Source organism: Ptychodera flava, unplaced genomic scaffold (assembly GCF_041260155.1).
Source record: "Ptychodera flava strain L36383 unplaced genomic scaffold, AS_Pfla_20210202 Scaffold_65__1_contigs__length_701920_pilon, whole genome shotgun sequence".
NCBI lineage: Eukaryota > Metazoa > Hemichordata > Enteropneusta > Ptychoderidae > Ptychodera > Ptychodera flava.
This window is the reverse complement of record NW_027248387.1, coordinates 63,745-82,391: the sequence shown is the minus strand read 5'-3', so window position 1 is coordinate 82,391 and position 18,647 is coordinate 63,745. Positions and strand designations below refer to the sequence as shown.

The 18,647-nt window shown below is 37.2% G+C and overlaps 1 protein-coding gene across 1 annotated transcript; it reads right to left on the bottom strand.

The window, feature by feature from the left end:
• Positions 1-4,345: 4,345 nt before the first annotated feature.
• LOC139128691 (death-associated protein kinase 1-like) lies at positions 4,346-11,004 on the bottom strand. Its single transcript, XM_070694426.1, has 6 exons — positions 10,870-11,004; positions 9,847-10,110; positions 9,581-9,704; positions 8,117-8,265; positions 7,365-7,547; positions 4,346-6,779 (listed from the first exon to the last, which is right to left on the bottom strand). The coding sequence occupies exons 1-6, from the start codon at positions 10,987-10,989 to the stop codon at positions 5,907-5,909; spliced, it is 1,713 nt and encodes a 570-aa protein (XP_070550527.1). The 5' UTR covers positions 10,990-11,004; the 3' UTR covers positions 4,346-5,906.
• Positions 11,005-18,647: the final 7,643 nt, after the last annotated feature.

The following is an 18,647-nucleotide window of genomic DNA, read 5'->3' as shown; positions in this document are numbered from 1 at the left end:
TCATTGCAAAACAATCGATATCTTTAATGTCACTGTTGACAAACTATTTTAGTCCGGACTCAGGCTAGCATTGAGATGCTAACAATCACACTATTTATTTGATATATACAAGCTGTGATAACAGTTGGAACTCTAGGCTTTTCGAGTTATGTTGTCGAAGAAAACCAAAAAATGTACCTATCTGACAAAGCGAGACAACTGGGAAATGGTACGTAAACGCTACGGCCAATGCATCGTAAAGTAAAGGTGCCTGGGACAAACATTCAGAGTGTTTTCAGAATGTGAACATTTTTTTTTTATCTACGACTTGTGGGGACTCATTTTAAAGCTATGGATTTAAAAGGAATTTCCCCCGTATTATTTTTTTTCTAAATCGGTTTCGTTCCCTCCCCAGTTTACAAGGAGTGGCGGCCATTTGAATTTCAAATATCGATTAATATGCTAGATAATTTGTTTCTCTAGAAAGTAAACCAGCAAGGTGTCCCATGATTTTATTCTTAATACTGTATGGTAAGAGAATGACTGAAAGTCTCATTCAAAATGAACCGACGCGAAAAAAGATGAAGACGTGATTGTTTAGGCAATGTTGTGAGACAGAGCTCGCTTGCTAAGCAGAAAACATCAGCCATGTCAAATAAACCTTAAGAAATATCATATAGTCAATGGCAAGTTTTTTTTATCTTTTTTTTGTTTTGTTCATTTTAAAATTTTTGACAACTCTTTAATCAGTAATATCTAAGGTCAATCATCATTCTTAATTTTAGTCTGGCTGCTGTGACATCGATTGTTATACCGCAACAATGAACTAAATGACTTCACTGAATGTGCCTGTGTCGGCGTCAGATTGTCTTGCAAGGAATATACTTACTAAATTACAATTTCAATGGAAAACAAAAGGCTATGATACCTGACACTGGACAAAATGATTGATATGCGTTCAGTATATTTACGTATATCGACGTATATCGAAGACAATATTAATTGCATACGTAATATATATATATATATATATATATATATATATATATATATATATATATATATATATATATATATATATATATATCTGTATATGGAACATTCCAAATACGTTGACATGCGTACTGTATATCTATGCAGATCATGAGTATACGTAATGCAGAGCACACCAAGTGTACATTGTAGTTTTGCATTTCGTTGGTATACATACGTGTATACTTAACGTATTTGACACATGTACAGAATCAGTATATGTGTATATATTGCTGTATATCAAACATTTTGCCCATCTTCCAAACTAGAACAAACTTTATCCCGGGGATCAACTCCCTGGTCTTTTACTGACTGAATGTTAATACTGTCTTCTATACAGGTTTATGCAAACAAATTTGTGGTGCTTGTGTCAATCCAGTAATCCACTTTACGAAGACAGTTTAGGTGAGAGATAGCGCCAAGCTTTTGGTCTTGCTACCTCCATTGATTGCCTGTTTGGCTTAAGCTGAGATTTGGAACAGATTTGCAAAAGTCATTTCTACTTGAATCTAAATGCGCACTGTTTGAAAGATGGCTACAGCATTCTTGGTGATACACAGCCTCATAAGGTACATGAGAAATTATGCCACCAATCTCTCCAAACACTACAGAGAGCGTGATTTTCAACACCGACTTAAAATTTCAAAGGACTTGGCCTGACGAAAAAAGTCGGACTCAGTACTCAGGATGACATAGGTTGAACACTTGTCAACATGAATTGTTCCGCCTAATGTTTTTAAATAGGAAAATTTAGCTTGACGCTGATCCGGTAGCCTGAAGGAACCAATTACAGGTCTTGAGCCTGCTAGTTCTCAATCAGATATCGTCTTGCATTTATATTGTCGTCTATATATGTTGTAAGGAGACAAAAGATGAAAATGTCTGCGAATAAAACTCTTGTGCTTGATCTTACTACTTTGCACAGTGGAAATTAAAGAATTATGGACGATCTCTTCGCAAGTGGTAAACATTAAAGGCATATTGTCGTTTGGTGAATAACGTGACTTGTAGAGAAGTTGTATGCGAATACAAAGAAGACGTTATGATATTCCCGATAGAATATTGACTCCAAAAAAGAGTTAAGAAAGCTTGACTTTGAAACCTTTAGATCCTGAATATGCGGGGAAACAAAATAGCGGTGTTTTTCATCCCTTGTTTTGCTCGGTCAAATATTACACCGTAAACAATTGCTGCAGCGTCACATGGCTCATCCAACTATGAACGGTCCTACACTGCAGCAAGGGAATGTTATGTTCTGACACTCTGTGACTCACATATCTGTCAATACTGTTTGTCGTGTAGTATTTATTCGATAAGTACTACAGGCCACCGGCCCAATTTTCAAGCTTACAAATCAATACATAACACACAAGTAAATAATACTGCGATTTTTGCCTGAGTACCTACTGACAAAGGTAATCATTTTGTTACAATGTTTGATATTGCCTTGACCCTAAAGGGCAACTATATATTACGTTCTCTATCCCTTGGTGCTGCAATATTGGCCTTACTCTGAAAGATGCTTGCTAGAGAGAGGACTCTGTGATGAACCACCATTACAGGTGGGTTACATTCACATTGAACATGTGAAAACAAATAAACATTATTTGTATTGCATTAATGGCATAATTGACGAACGACAAGGAAATTTAGAAAGGTAGGCCTCACAGAAGCATTGTCAAAGTAACTGAGTTTTTATATCATTGAATAGCCTGCTTTAAGTAGCATATACTAGGTGGTCAATAACCCTAATGTTTATCGAAAACCCGGTTCAAACACTTTTAAAACACCACAAAGCTTAGGTCTGACCTCTCAAGTACAGGGGTTAAGTTAGAGATCACTAACATCCAGGTAGATTCTTTGAAGGATGTATTATGCTACTAAAGGACTGTACCAATAAACCAGTATGCTGCCTTTCATGAGTGCAATTACGCGAGGCTCTGATGCGGCATAAATTTCGTATTAGCGTCTTGCAGTGTTTGTGTTTTCACGCAAGAACTACAATAAAAATACCAACAATAATTTATTGTTTAACGACCACTACACAGCTTGTCACAGCGGTCTGAACACAACACTTAATGGTAGAAATAAAAATATCTAAAATGAAACAAATTAATTCGGTGAAAAGGCGTAATTAACACCAATGAGAAAATAAGCAAGCTGAATAAAAAATTAACCTAAACACAGCTCACTATAAATAATAAAATGAAAAAAATGCAGATAAAATAAGATCTAACTCATTGGTAGCATTGACGAAAAAACTGGTTTTAGAGTCTTCTTCCAAAAAAAATAATTTTATCTGAAGTTCGGGGATGGGGGATATACGTGCTAAAGGTTTCTCGTGATCTTTGATAGAAAAATGATTCAATTTTACACCGACTTTCCCTCTCTTATTTTGTACTGGATGACAAATCGTTACAAGTCAAAGTTCTGATAACTGTTTCGGGGCACATTCACCTTGATAGACAATTTTAAAAAAATGAGACAAAGAATAATTAAAAAACGCGAATTCGTTTTTCGACCGGGAATCGAGGTAACTTCTTATGCATAGGAATCATATTAATGCAACGACCAATCTTAATCAAGCAGCTGTAACATAAAGGAGTAAGTTGAAATGCGATGCCAGAAACTTTTTTATTCTAATATATTTTTAGTTAATTCGAAGTCCATTGCCTTTGCTATCTTCTTTACATTAATATCTAAACATTGTCTGTGCTTGTACATACGTTAACTTGTTTCAACTTTGATTCTACGTGGCAGACGATTTTTGAACTATGCTAGATCTTAAATGACTGTCCTGTGTAAAATGTGAAATATATTGTTTGTAAGAAATCTCGAAAACTATTAAATAATAATGTATTTTTCTCACATTCCTGGCCGCTGGGAGTGCGGGATCGACAGTGTGGGAAAAATCGATCCCACACTCTCAGAAACTGTCCCACACTCTGCAGTAAATATTACACGAGCCCTGATTGGATGATAAACAGTCTGTTTTGTTCCACGCGCAAAATGTTATCCAATGGCACGACGAGTAACACATGGACCAGAACTACAAAGTAAGCAGGTCAAGAGTACAGTGGCAGACGACGGAGTTGTCACGAGTTTTGATAATATTGTACGTGTCCAGTATGAACTTAACGCATTTTGTGGTCATGTGAGAAAAAGTATCTCACATACCAAGGACCTGGGATCAGATTTCTCACACTCGTTGGGGATATTTTGTCTCACACGAGCCACAGGCTCGTGTGAGACAAAATATCCCCAACGAGTGTGAGAAATCTGATCCCAGGTCCTTGGGGGTGTGAGATTCTATTAATATTTTGTCTCACATAAACAGGAAAATTTATGGGCTTGCACCAGTGGCAACAATGACGCTGATTGACCGATAACATGTTAACATACACACATTTCGGAACATAAGTATCTGATATCATGAAATAACACACGTCTAAACTTTAGTTTTGCGTACACACATACATAACTATTCACATACAGTACTATATACTTGCAGATCTAACAATGATTGGAAACGAATGAGGAAATAACCACCCGCCTGACATTATCGAGTAAGCCTTTAGAAAGGCTGCTGTGATTGTTTGAGAAGGCACTGGTAACTTGGGCACTTGTTTTTAAACCATAACATAATAACTTCTATCGACGTTGAACATCGTAAAAACTAAAACTATAAAAATTAATTAAGGATTGTTATATTACGCTTAGGACACCAAGGTTGGTATTGATATTTTTCAGACAATGTTTCGGAATGGAAGTCCTCAATGTTTTTTCCAAGCAACTTACCGAGTAATCGAACATTGCAAATACAATTTCAGAATATTCATTTTTGATTGGAGTACGAAGACTAAACGCAGTCTAAAACCAATATAATATTGGTCATATTGCTGTTTGCCATGTTAATATATCAAATCAAATCGTTCATACTAAAATGTTATTGAACAGAACACTACTCTAACAAACTTTTAAAAGCCTCAGAGACTCTAGGTTACAAACTTTCCAAACTGAAGATTAGAAGTATAATTGAACAAAACGCAAATCTAATATCCTTTCAACAGCCCAAGAAACATAGGGTTACAACTGAAACATCTCAGTAAAATCTTTGTAGGACACAAAAATGCACCAACACATTATTTCGAATGTGCACTGTTTTCAATTCTTGAGATCAACGTCGAAAAAGGATGATTAAAAGTATTTTTTTTCAATATTGCGAGAAATTCCTTTTGTTTATAGAATGACATACTATAAAATACTATTATTTGATTTTACCACCATGTCTGACAAGTATAATTCGTTTAAGTATCATTACAGTCACAGTTATCGTAATAAGTGGTATTCACAAATGTGATGAAAAGGAAAGAATGTTTGTCTCTCTGTGTCATTGTGTTCATGCAGGCCAGTCGATGATCGTGCTGTTTGAATCCATTAACTTTAATGGCATTTGTTGTTGATACATCGTGTTGAAGATGGGCGTGTTTAACCCTGTCTTTAATGTCCTTTATTTAATCACGACAGGATCTTTCTGTGAAGCTGTGGTCCCCTTTTGAAACTCCAAGCCGCTGGAACATGTCGACTATCTCTTGTCTAGCTTGCTCTACACGGCAGCTTTCATCATTCAGGATTTTCATCAAATTGCTGAAGGTACTCTCATGCATTATGACGCCCTCAGTTGGTGATCCTCCACGTTTCTTTCGCTCTTTCCATCGTTTGGACCATTCTGATAATATATGCTTTGTAATCGACATCGACATCGATTTATCTTCCCAACCTCGGACTTTGATTGGTGGTATACCCATTAGATCTGCCATAGTCCCATAGTCACCTGCCATATCTGTCTTTATATCCATTATCATAGAGAAATTTTCCAGTGTTTCATGATTCATTCACTTGACGTCACATTCGTATCCCCTGGCACGGAGTAGTGTGGGATCATATCCGGCGCAAAGCAAATCAGTAGTTGCATCTTCTTCACCATCTTCCTCGTCATAGACGTTGACACGTTTCATCTCTGCATCTATAATCTCCTGCACGGAGTAGTATTTAACATTGTCCGGGTCTATGTTACTCCTCAGTGAGTGAGCGCTAAGAATACGACTCTCGATATCACTACCAGGACAGCAGATTTCTAAGACGTCTTCTATGTCTTCAAACACCTTTTCCATTAGGATGTGGCAGTCTCCGATGTTTTCTTCGTCTTTTGCCCTAACACAGATGTGGATGGCTCTCCAACCCCTGGTCATGTATACCAAACATTCAACCACATGGCAAACTTTGATACCATTCTTCCATATTCCATTGGGAGTCTGACCCAGGTCACGATAACGATTGTAAAATCTAGACTGTAGACGTGGAAACAACCCGGGTGAAAAGCTATCTGTTTCATCTCGACATTGAATTCTGCGGCCAAAGTAGATTTGTTTTGATGAATCCTTTCTCCACTGTGATGTTGGCATGTTCTCAACCAACAACGCAGGTGCTATGTACAGCATACCGCCAACAGATACCGAAGGGTTTTGGTCGGCTTCAAAGACGAGCTCAAATATCTTCAAAAGGTTAATAAGTAATTCAGTATCGGCAAATTCACTGAATACTTCGTCGATGTCACTTCGATTGTAGATTTTCTGATTCTTACGTAACTTCTTGTTGTATTGAAAGAAAATTTCAGTGGCTAGCATTGGTCCAAAAACTCTGGAGCACAGCCACTGAATATTGAGGACTATGATGTCATCGCCGTTTGGATTTTTGATAAAGAGAAGCTGCAAGTAAAATTTAATTGATAATCAGAAAATACACAATGTAAATAAAAAGTTTATTTAAAATTGTGATACTCCTTGCTTATTTAAGATGACAAGTTATCTACCACTTAATTTGCAGTTTCATACAGGCAGTTTAGCGAAGTATTACAGCTGAAACATCTATGATATATATAGAACGAGAAGACGTGATCAACAATATTGTATCAAACTGATACACATGATAATTGCTACCCGTAAGGTGCTCAATACCAGCTCCGACTATTGCTAAAAGTTATACAATCCCATTTTTCTTCCTGAATTGAGTCATATTGGGAGTTTCCAATGACAGCGATTACCAGACACAAAAAATAATTGTCAGATATCGGCTGTAGATGTTAATGTTCGGCTAAACACACAATCAACTCTGATCAAAATAGGGTAAACATAAGATACAAAACTGGTCGCTATTCCATTGTCACGTTGGGTTGACTAATAGCAGCATAAATGTGTCATACATCGTAACAAAAATTACGAAACCACGAATCATTATATATGAAGACACCTCTCATCACAATGAAATGATTACGATTATTTAGAAATCTGTACCTCTCCGACGTTGTCAAGATAAGATGTAGCCGTTTTGAGGAAATCTTTCTCAACCAAGGGATCTATTTTCTTCACTTGTTCCACATAAGCAGGCCAATACCATATTGGGAACTTATCGTTGATTTGCCATTTGTTCTTAATATCGGCAATCTTCGCACACAGCTTAGGAATTTGTTCTTCCCTCTAGCAACGTATGATAATCGAAATCGAGACTTAATTCTTCTTCTAAATTAGTGTACGAAATACGCCCAATGCTTATGAAAAAAATAACGATTACAAGAGGAACAGTAAAAGCATTATAAGAAGATCGTATGCTTAGTACAGAAGACGAAATTTAATCTGTTGCACGAATCATAGATTTAGACCTCGGTAAAATAAATATTCACTATGATTTAATTTTACGATAATCATTCACGTCAAAATGTTTGTTTTGAATGCGAGACGATTCGCTGCCTTAGAAAGCGAATTTGCTGAGCCGTAACCTTTGAACAATTCTGATTTACAATGGTTTTTTTTAAGTATTTATCTTTAACTCCAAATGGTATTGTGGAGATAAACTTGATATAGCTACGTAAACCAGTGAGACAATCAACCATAGTATATTGCTATAAACAAAGTAAGCCTAAAAATATACATAAATGTTCAGTAATCAGTTATTTGAATCAATATCTTATTTTATTTACACATATTGTCATTGATTTAACTTATCGTCTATCATATCTCTAGAGTATCATGTTAATGACTAAATTTACCTTGCAATTTGATAGACATATACGAAGTCTGTCCATATCCTTATGTCGGGAATCATGACAATTTAGCAGAAATGTTTCATCCACTATGTTCAAGTATTTCCCGAACATCTCTTTAGTCCTTGTCCGAATTTCCTCAACGACCTTGATTGCTACAAAAGTAAGTATGAAACGGCCATTTGTCTTTTAAGATAATACAAAAGGTGATAAACTTAGTACAAGAGTTGTTTTTTTTCTGTCACTAATTACTTCGTCACTTCCGAAACTTTTAAATATGTTTATATACAATTACACAGTACATGAAACGTTAACCCCGTTCTGTAAACATGTCGAGCGAAAATGGCTTGTGATTGTACATATCTTCAACTTCCTGGCATTTTTTGAACGAATAATACACAAATCCACTCATAGAAGGTTGTAATGTCCAATTCGACTTTTCCATGACATAGTTGAAAGTGTAATGCAATTTTTTATGTAATTTAAGCAGTACCACAACATTCCTAACAGTTCAGTTGTATACCTGGCAAGACTGGCCATGATTTACGAATTACTATATTCGCGAAATACCCCAGAATTGTCTTATTGGCACAAATTTTGTTGATATTAATATTCCTCACGACCAGGCATAAAAAGGGTCATAACCGGACTCTAAATCTTACCTCATTCTCATGAGGTATTGAATTTAGGAAACATTTATGACTATGCTAATGACGTCAATCATAAGTGAAAGTTGCAGGAATACGGTTGAAAGTTAGGCGTTAAGGGTCAATAAACATTTTCGGAGGCAGGAGGATTTAAAAGGGGGCAGAATCAAGGTACGGATAGCTGACCTGAAGCGCCCAATACTTGGAACGCATTTTGTATGACTTTTAGAACTCAATTTTGTACAGTTTCGGCCTCCGCTCTTGCGCACCCAATCAACCATCTCTTGCAAGCACTCACTACACATATCACTCACATATACACACAAAATACCAGTGGGATCGTTAAACGTATCTAAAGCAAGTCCTTTTCGTTCTTATTTTAACCATATTGGTTGAACAGTGCATGGAAGAGTGATCGCCTGTGTTTCTTTTCGGTGTTTGTGAAATAATCAGATCGTTACTTGTCGAATATTTCATGAATTTACTCAATATTTTTCATAAAGTCCACAACGGTTGACGCTTTTACTTCAGTCACTTTAAATATGTTTCATACTCCCTCGAGTTAATGGCCCTGAAAAATTGGAGACGTTTGTGCAAATAAGATCAGGCATCCATGCTATAGTTTTGTTTTCGCGTCAATAGAACATCGCAAAAGCCCGGAGTCATGTTAATACCAAGGGTACATTCTGTAAGAAGTCAGGTCAGTTGCATAGCCAAACAATAATAACATTTCTCATATTTCACTTATGAAACCTTTAGACAGGATGATAAATTTCAATGGCCGTATTTAAAGAAAACATCGATATGTGTATATCTCACTCACCATGATTGCCTCGACGCTTTTCCACCATATCAGCTCCACTGGCCACAAAAATCACTGTTGGTCTTCTGTCAGATTTGTGGTAATCTGATATTCTAGACTTGATGAACCTCGGCCACGTCAACAACTATCATTAACGATGTAAAGAAAGGTACATGTTATAGTATATCATTAGGTGCAGAAATCACTAATGTAATAATGTCAAGCTCAGATATTTGGAACTACACTTCAAAGTTATTTTGAAGACAGTGAAACTTAAATGAACTCACCTCTTCAGTTAGTGTACCATCAAAATCGTCTATTACATCGATTATTTTGAATACAACCAAGAACACTGAATCGTCCGCCCTCAAGAACATATTATGAGTCACGTAATATTCTGGTTGTCCAGCAAAATCCCACGCTCTGTATTTACCAGCTTTTGGTATATTGACAATGTTGACTTCAATACCAGGCGTCGGTATATGTGTGGTTTTGTCTGGAGGAGGTGCTCTCTCCTCTGATCGACGAGTGAAGTATGCTTCCAAGAAGCCCTGGTCAGTATTATAAGGATTAAAGAGAACGATGGGCAAATTATGAAGCCTTCCTTACATCTTGGTGTTACTTTGGCTTGTGAACCTGGGATATTTTCTGCTTTTGAAACACAAATGTTTGCCAGATTATAAATGAACAGATTAAATTTCTTTGAACGAAAGCCGAATAGCCGACTTTGATACTATATAAACACCGCATTGATGATTTATGTCGTTAATAAATTGAATACACCGCGAAGTTTTGTAGTAAGTAAAAGCAATCAATAGAAATACTGGCAGCAAACGTTTAATGAGCAGTAAGAGTAATGTATTACTTTTGATAGAAACGTGAAAATGTAAAACGTAATCTTATATGAATCTAAATCTAACTTAAGTATCTTCACATCACTGTGTGTATGCATCTATGTGTGAATACGTCGGACCTGGCCGCTACATTTTGATCACAGATTTGTCCATTTTTCTTTTATAGTTTTACAATTTAAAAACAAGCGCATGCAACTAGCTTGGTGGCAGCATACTTTGTTTAACAATGCATGTTGAAAATGGTGCATGCCGTGGAGCCTCGCTAGAAACTTCGCTGGGGCCGGAGAGCACAATCTCATGCAATATGTCAGTCACATATTATAATACACAGCCTAATAACATTCTGCTAACACATATTTCTCTCTCTCTCTCTCTCTCTCTCTCTCTCTCTCTCTCTCTCTCTCTCTCTCTCTCTCTCTCTCTCTCTCTCTCTCTCTCTCTCTCTCTCTCTCTTACCCGTTGTAATGATTTCAGAAGAGTGGTTTTCCCAACACCACCAAATCCACATACATTTATCTTGCTACTGTTTCTAGTAACCCCCGGCTCTTTCATCAATACACTAAACTCTGCTTCCATGGCAGCTTTTCTCTTTGCAGCCTGAAATACAATGGCAACGTTACGAAAGGTTACGTTTAGTACGACAAGAACACTTACAAAGATATTATATATTAATGATAGCCACACACTAGATGCTTTTGGCGAGGCTTCTAGCAGCAAAGCCCGAACATGTTAAGTTTTGTAACAGCAGTAACAGTTTTGATGGATTCTTATAATTCAACATCAATGACCTTCATTTCAGTGATAGTACTTGTCGACGACTGCAATGCTGTTGTATTTTCTCAGAGTGAGATACTCAACTATTCCTGCCAAAGCATACCCAGACGTTTTTTACTGTCGATGCTGCCAATCAAAATATCTCTCTTAGCCCTTTGTACGTATGAACTACGAAAACAATCAATTTACCACCACCAATGTCTTTGTATTTCATGACCTATAAATTGCTGGAGATCATTAATACCGCTTATTGCCTTTTCATGGATTTCGTTCTTTCCTTTGGAATGTGCATTCTTTCAATAGATTGCTCCAAGGCGATAAATATGAGTAATTAAGCTCTCCTTGGCAGGGCTGTGTGTTACCGGCTAAGCACACAGCCTGCCTCACAGAACCACATGGTATGAAGATAACCGTTAAGTACACGTCTCAAGTGGCCACGAATGTATTTTGTCAAAGACTTGCTCAGAGACACGCAGAGACATATGCATGCACTGTAAAATTAAGTGTTCAAGGATTGAACACCATTAAACGCATTTTTTTAACACTTTTTGAACGCCTCCGGACGTTCAGAAATTTAACACTACGTGTTCAACCAACGTTCAATTTTTGAACACACGTGTGCAGATTTTGAACGCTACGTGTTCATCGGACATTATATTGAACACCATGGTGTTCCATATCTGAACACACGTTGCACAGGAAATGTGTTCAAAAAATTGAACGCTTTTACGCGTTCAAAGGGCTGTAACACTTTTTGAACGCATGGACGCCGTTCAACGATAAGTGTGTTAAAGGCTAGAACACATGATGTGCGCTTGTTGAACACCTTTAATTTTGGGCGTTCACGGGGTGTTCAAGCCTTAAAATAACATTACAGACCATTGATATCCAGTAAAATTATTTTATTCTAAAAATACACGAAACATTTCTAGAGCAAAATACAATAATTTACTGTAAAATGGGCAAATAAACATTGCAACTTTGTATGTAAAGTTTGTCAGAGGAAAAAACCAACAGTGTTAACACCTTCCTATCAAAAACATAAGCAATAAAAATCACCATATTGTGGATTACGTTTTATGTTCATACTTGTTTAAAATGTACAAAAATCATCTGAAAAAGCTCAAAATTTGGCATACTTATTGTGTTGAAAAGACGTATATGTATGAAATGCATACTCCTGTATAGGCAATTGTAAATTTTGAAGAAAAAAGAAGTTAGTCAAGGCTTCTCTGGTGCACATGGTACATAGTTGTCCACACTAAAGTAAACACAACATTTCAAGTTGTTAAAGTGTCACAGTAAGGCACAACATGCAGAAAGTGGGGAAAGTGGGTCCTTGGCAGGGTAAAACCTATTTCCTTGTCCAACAAAGTCCTTCATAAACAAAAAGGTTTGTTTGTTTGTAATATCTTTAAATAAACCCTGAAATAAATGAGTGACATTTTAAAAATATACTTTTCAGAAATTTAAAACATATTCGTAAAGCCCTTTCAAATTCTGGTGTACCCTGCTATTAATTTTTATACATTTTTTTTTACCAAAAATGGTAAAAATCACCCTTAAAATGAACAAATGTACATTTTATCATAACTTGAATATATCACATTCTGGTAATCCCTAATGTCTTAAAAATGTCTGAAATGTCTTTAATGTCCAAAAAATACAAAGTTGCAAATGTCTGCATAATTTGAACAATCTGAAAAAGACTATCAGTAGAGCTCTATGTCCTAAATATCAAAGCTGTTTGATTAGCAGTTTTGAAAAAGATTTTTTAAAGATTTTTTTCCCAAAAATGACAAAACTTGCCATGAAATATAAAAATTCATCACAACTAGCACAAATTTGACTGAGGTCATTTAGGGACATGTTTACCAAATATTGAAGACAGCAGTGAAAAAGAAGAAGATTTTTGCCAAAAAATATAAATTTGCATATTTCATCATAATTTGAACATATCTGATAAGGGTTATCCCTTGGGACCTGTAATCCAAATATTAAAGGATTCGTACAGGTTGTTTTTAAAGAAAAACCTAGGATGTACAAATTTGAGGACAATGCTACGCTGACAGCAAAGCTAAAAACCAGTTGCTAAGTACAAGAGACGTGTTTAGCTACAATACAAAATAATCTTCGGTTTGGTAGCAGGCTATGATCAACTAAATGTTACTAGGGCATAAGCTTTCAAGGACGTGAAGTCTCCTTCATCAGATGCTAGGGGGATGAAATATTGAAGCAGAAAGTGACAGAAAATTCCGAGTGAAAATTTCAGAAAAATCAGTAATTCAGAGTGGACATTTTTACTCTGAATGGTCTGTCGCTTTCAGCTTTAAGGTAGCTACATACCTTTTAGACACTTACAGATTTTTATTTTTTTCTCAATTGAACACGTCCAAAACCCCAATAAAGTATACATTTTCTGAAAGCCCTGATATAGAGCTATCCGACCAAGCACAGTACACGGTCATTATTTGCATAAGAGTCACGTGACAAGCGTTTTGCTGAACCTTCCAAAAACGGTTTTTCCCGCCTTATGCGAACACGCTGCAAGATTTCCAGTTGGAATTTTTTCATTGACAAGCCTTGACAATATCCTTCAAAACCGTGTCTGCGATTTTTTCCCGGAGGCTCCATTCAAATTATATGGCGTGATAATTAAAATTCCTTGAAAAGCACCTTCATCTTACACCTTTAAGAGCGCATTAAAAAAAAACAAAGGCATATAAAGAAAATCCCAGACACGGTTTTGAAGGATATTGTCAAGGCTTGTCAATGAAAAAATTCCAACCGGAAATCTTGCAGCGTGTTTGCATAAGGCGGGAAAAACTGGTTTTTTGAAGGTTCAGCAAAACGCTTGTCACGTGACTCTTATGCAAATAATGACCGTGTACTGTGCTTGGTCGGATAGCTCTATATCAGGGCTTTCAGAAAATGTATACTTTATTGGGGTTTGGGACATGTTCAATTGAGAAAAAAATAAAAATCTGAAAGTGTCTAAAAGGTATATAGCTACCTTAATTTAAATAAGGGAGACTACATGTCTGTGAAAGCTTATTCTCCGGCAACATTTAGATGGTCATAGCATGCTACCAAAGCTTAGATTAATTCAGAACACAAATACAGAAATTTATCAAAATTCAGTTACTGACCCTTGGAAGTTTAAATCTACATTAGAGATGAACTGAGGTTCTCAAGCTTGTTTCCAGACAGCTACCTGTAGACTCATCTTCTTCGTTATCTGTACCACCGGCTTCTATAACAACTCTTCGATTTTCAGTTAAATCCAACTTTTTACATCCTGAAAAAATGCAACAATAGGTAATATGGCGAGATGAAACTTAAATGAAAGACAAGGGCTGATTAGGTTAAGGACAAGGGGAGACTTCCAATAGAGTGCCTCTCTTCAATACTGTTACAAAATATTTGCTGCTTCTTGTCATCAACTGATTAAAATAAAAAAGCCAAACTCTCATATGCTGAAACAATACATTTTATACTCTACGATGTTTAACTGATGTTTTACATGCGATTGCGTTTACTAAAAGACATGTGTTAGCTGTGATTACGCAGCGGTACTATGCAAGGCGTATCGATCGCGCTCAGGTCAAGGGTTATCGCTACAGTTGTGTTGCGATGACCCTTGACCCGAGTGAGATCGATCGATAGGCTATGGCCAAAAGTACCACTGCGTAGTCACAGCTAGTTGTTGGTATAGCAGCCACTGAAAGAAAAAAAGGTTTCTTCACGTAGTTAAGCTATTTCAAGGTACAATACAATTAATTTCAAAGGACGATAATATAGATGCTTCAAAAATCTAATACCTTTTACTATTTTGGAGAGGAAACTTACCTTTTCTGGTCTTGCTTCCGCACGATCACGACTTCAGGGTGCGCTTACAAGAAAAATGTCGCAACTTCCGTTTTGATGCATCATGGGATAGGAAAAGACACCAAACTTGAACACCAAGTGTTTAGAAGTAGAACGCCTCTTGCACGCCGGTGTTAAAATTAAAACGTTCATGGTGGTTTTCTAATTTTCTTTTCTAATTTTTAAACTTTCAACCCGTAATAAACGTGTAAAATTATTTTGTATACTTCCTTTTTTAGAAAAAACATGCTTTCAGCAATTGTAGGCCGGAAATATTTTTCACTTAGTGTGAAATTCGTTACACCAAAATCCGTGTACGTTCACCGGACAGTGAAGCAATAGTAAATTTAATATAGCCATTGTAAAGTAAAAAACACAAAAGACTGTTAATTGTTTCACAGTATTGTAAAATTTCTGTGATGCTGAGTTTTTGAACACTTGAAGGAGATCGTTGTTAACACATAGTGTTCAGGTTTAGAACATCATTGTTAATATTATGAACACTAGTGTTAACAATATGAACACTGGCCGTTCAAATTTGAACACCGACATGTACATTTTGAACGCGTAAAGACGCGTCTAGCGTCCGCTATTTTTACAGTGTGGGCTGACTGAGACTGCAGAGTTTCGAGCCAATCAAACGCCTGAATTGGGAATTTTTTTTCGAGAGGTATGAGTTTTCCGGTGGTGGCAGTCCCCGGGTTGGTGGGTACCCATGCGCGTCACCGAATTCACGGAAAGGGGGTGTTTTTCTTCAGTCATCTCGGAGATTCTTAGGTCCGTGAAATCGAGAAAAGGGGTTATTTTTTCAGAGTAACCTCCGAGATTAGGGGTAGTCCTTTCATAATCTCCCTAGGACACTAAATCTGGTCTAGTCTCACTCACAAAGAAAATGAAAAACAGTACCGTATGTACATGTATACATGTCAACCTCCAGGGTCAACCCTGGAAGTCAACATACTAACCTCCTAGATTTCGAAAATAAGGGTATGTTTTTTACAGCTAATTTCTCCCAGATTTGCCACAAATAGGGGGTGTTTTTCTCAGAAATATTCTAGGAAAGGGGGTACTTTTAAACTTTGGTAGCAAGCATGGGTACCCACCAACCTGGGGACTGCCACCGCCGGGTATAAGTTCTGCTACAGTGTATTTATTTTGTGTGATAAGAGTGCAGGAGTCGACACATACTTTGATATTTGCCAAATGCGTGTGTGACAAATACTGAAACTCTAAACTCAAATGGCAAGCGCTGTAAGGGACCGTCTCAGGTTGTCACATAAGTTTAACAAACAAATTCTTTCATTTACATCAAAAACCCTCCCCCTAAACGAAACTTAAAATCAAACTTCAAATTTCAATATTGTTAACCATGGCAACGAACGAGTTGGAAACAGTTACAGCAGAAGTCTATCATGTTCGGTTTACGTCAAACGTTCTCTCGTCGTTTTGCAGTCCTTTTTTTACGTGAAACGGCCACTTTTCACGTACACTTTTTTCGAGAGCGATTTCCACGCTCGCTTCGCCATAGACTTGATGTTCAAAACTGACATTCCTTTCGATCCGAATTGTTGCTCTCGGGTTTATTGATCGCTGTCTCATTTTGAGATATTTTAGAACAACTCATCGTTGCTGACACAGTCCCGCTTGTCAATTTTGTTATAATCATTGGTGTCTAGGTAGCTGTGGTCTAGGTCGCTGTGGAATGACATTGATGCAATGGGTGCATCAGGCCTGTGACTTGCATAATAAAGTAATCTGAGGAACGTGTAATAAATGACTCATCTCTGCCGGTAATGAACACTGAAGGAACTTTTGATTACATCACACATAACGATGCCCTCACTGCCTCTAGTGTCATGACGGCACATACTATACACATGGTTTGGTGGAATTTTCGAAATGCTATGGGATTGAGTATGTTGTTGTAATCAGCCATTTCGGATCATATAATGAAACAATTTAATGTGCACAAGAATGCAGCCATAGTATTTTATCTTCGTATCACGTTTGAACAAAATCAGTCCATCGAGGGACAGCTACCTATGTTTATGTTTCAAAGACATAAAAAAATCATACCAAAATTGAAATCAAATGGCTGTCTCTTGACCATATGGATCATAGCACAAAATTAGTAGACATGCATATGTATGCCATAGTACTTTATCTTTGTACCAAGTCTCAACAACATTGGTTAAGGAATATTTGCATATGATTAAGAGATATTGGAAAAAATTTACAATCTGGCAGCCATATTGGAACATGTCACGAAGTAAATTGACATGTATGCCATAGTGCTTGATCTTTGTGCCAAGTTTAGACAAAATGGGTGTAATGACCTTTGAATTACGCTTCAAAGACATGCAAAATTCCAACAAAATGGCAGTTCTGCAGCCATATTGGATCCTATCGCAAGGTTAATTGATACATGCATATGCATGTCATAGTACGTGCTTTGCCTTTGTGCCAAGTTTGAACAAAATCGGTTCAAGGATGTTTGAGTTACGGTTCAAAGACATGAAAAAATCGCAAAAAAATGGCCACCTGTCAGCCATATTGGATCATTTCACAAAATAAATTGGTGTTCATATGAAGGGCATACTGCATAGTAAGTGCTTTGCTTTTGTGCCAAATTTGAACAGAATCGGTTCAAGAATGTCTGAGTTATGGTCCATAGACATGAAAAATCGCAACAAAATGGCCGCCTCACGCCCATATTGGATCGTATCGCAATATAATTTGACATGCATGTGTAGGCCATAGTGTTATGCCTTTGTGCCAAGTTTGAACAGAATCAGTTCGAGGATGTTTGAGTTATGGTTCAAAGACATGAAAAATCGCAAACAAAATGGCCGCCTCGCGGCCATATTGGATCGTATCGCAAACTAATTTGACATGCACATGTAGGCCATAGTGTTATGCCTTTGTGCCAAGTTTGAACAGAATCTGTTCAAGGATGTCTGAGTTATGGTCCAAAGACATGAAAAATTGCAACAAAATGGCCGCCTCGCGCCCATATTGGATTATATCGCAAAATTATTTGACATGGATATGAAAGCCATAGTGTTATGCCTTTGTGCCAAGTTTGAACATAATCTGCTCAAGGATGTCTGAGTTATGGTCCAAAGACATGAAAAATCGCAACAAAATGGCCGCCTCGCGGCCAAATTCGATCGTATCACAAAATAAATCGACGTGCATCTGTAGGTCATAGTGCTATGCCTTTGTGCCAAGTTTGAACGAAATTGGTTCAGCAGTGTCTGAGAAACTGTTGATGACGGACGGACGGACGGACGGACGGACGGACGGACGCACAGACGGGACCCAATCTATAAGTCCCCGCCGGACTTCGTCCGCGGGGACTAACAACTTTGCGCTGAACAAAGCGAAAGTAGCTCCTCCAGTGCACTCGAAGACGACGGCACACGTCGGTAGACGTCGAATATCACACGCTACACTGTTGATAACAGTCTAGCCTGAAATTGAAATTCTCGCTTGTTTTACCTTTGTGGCTTTACATGGTTTTTCAAACACAAAGTAAAATTTCCGTAAATTCAAGTTTTTGTCTCTGTGTTCTATTCTGATATCTGAGCAAA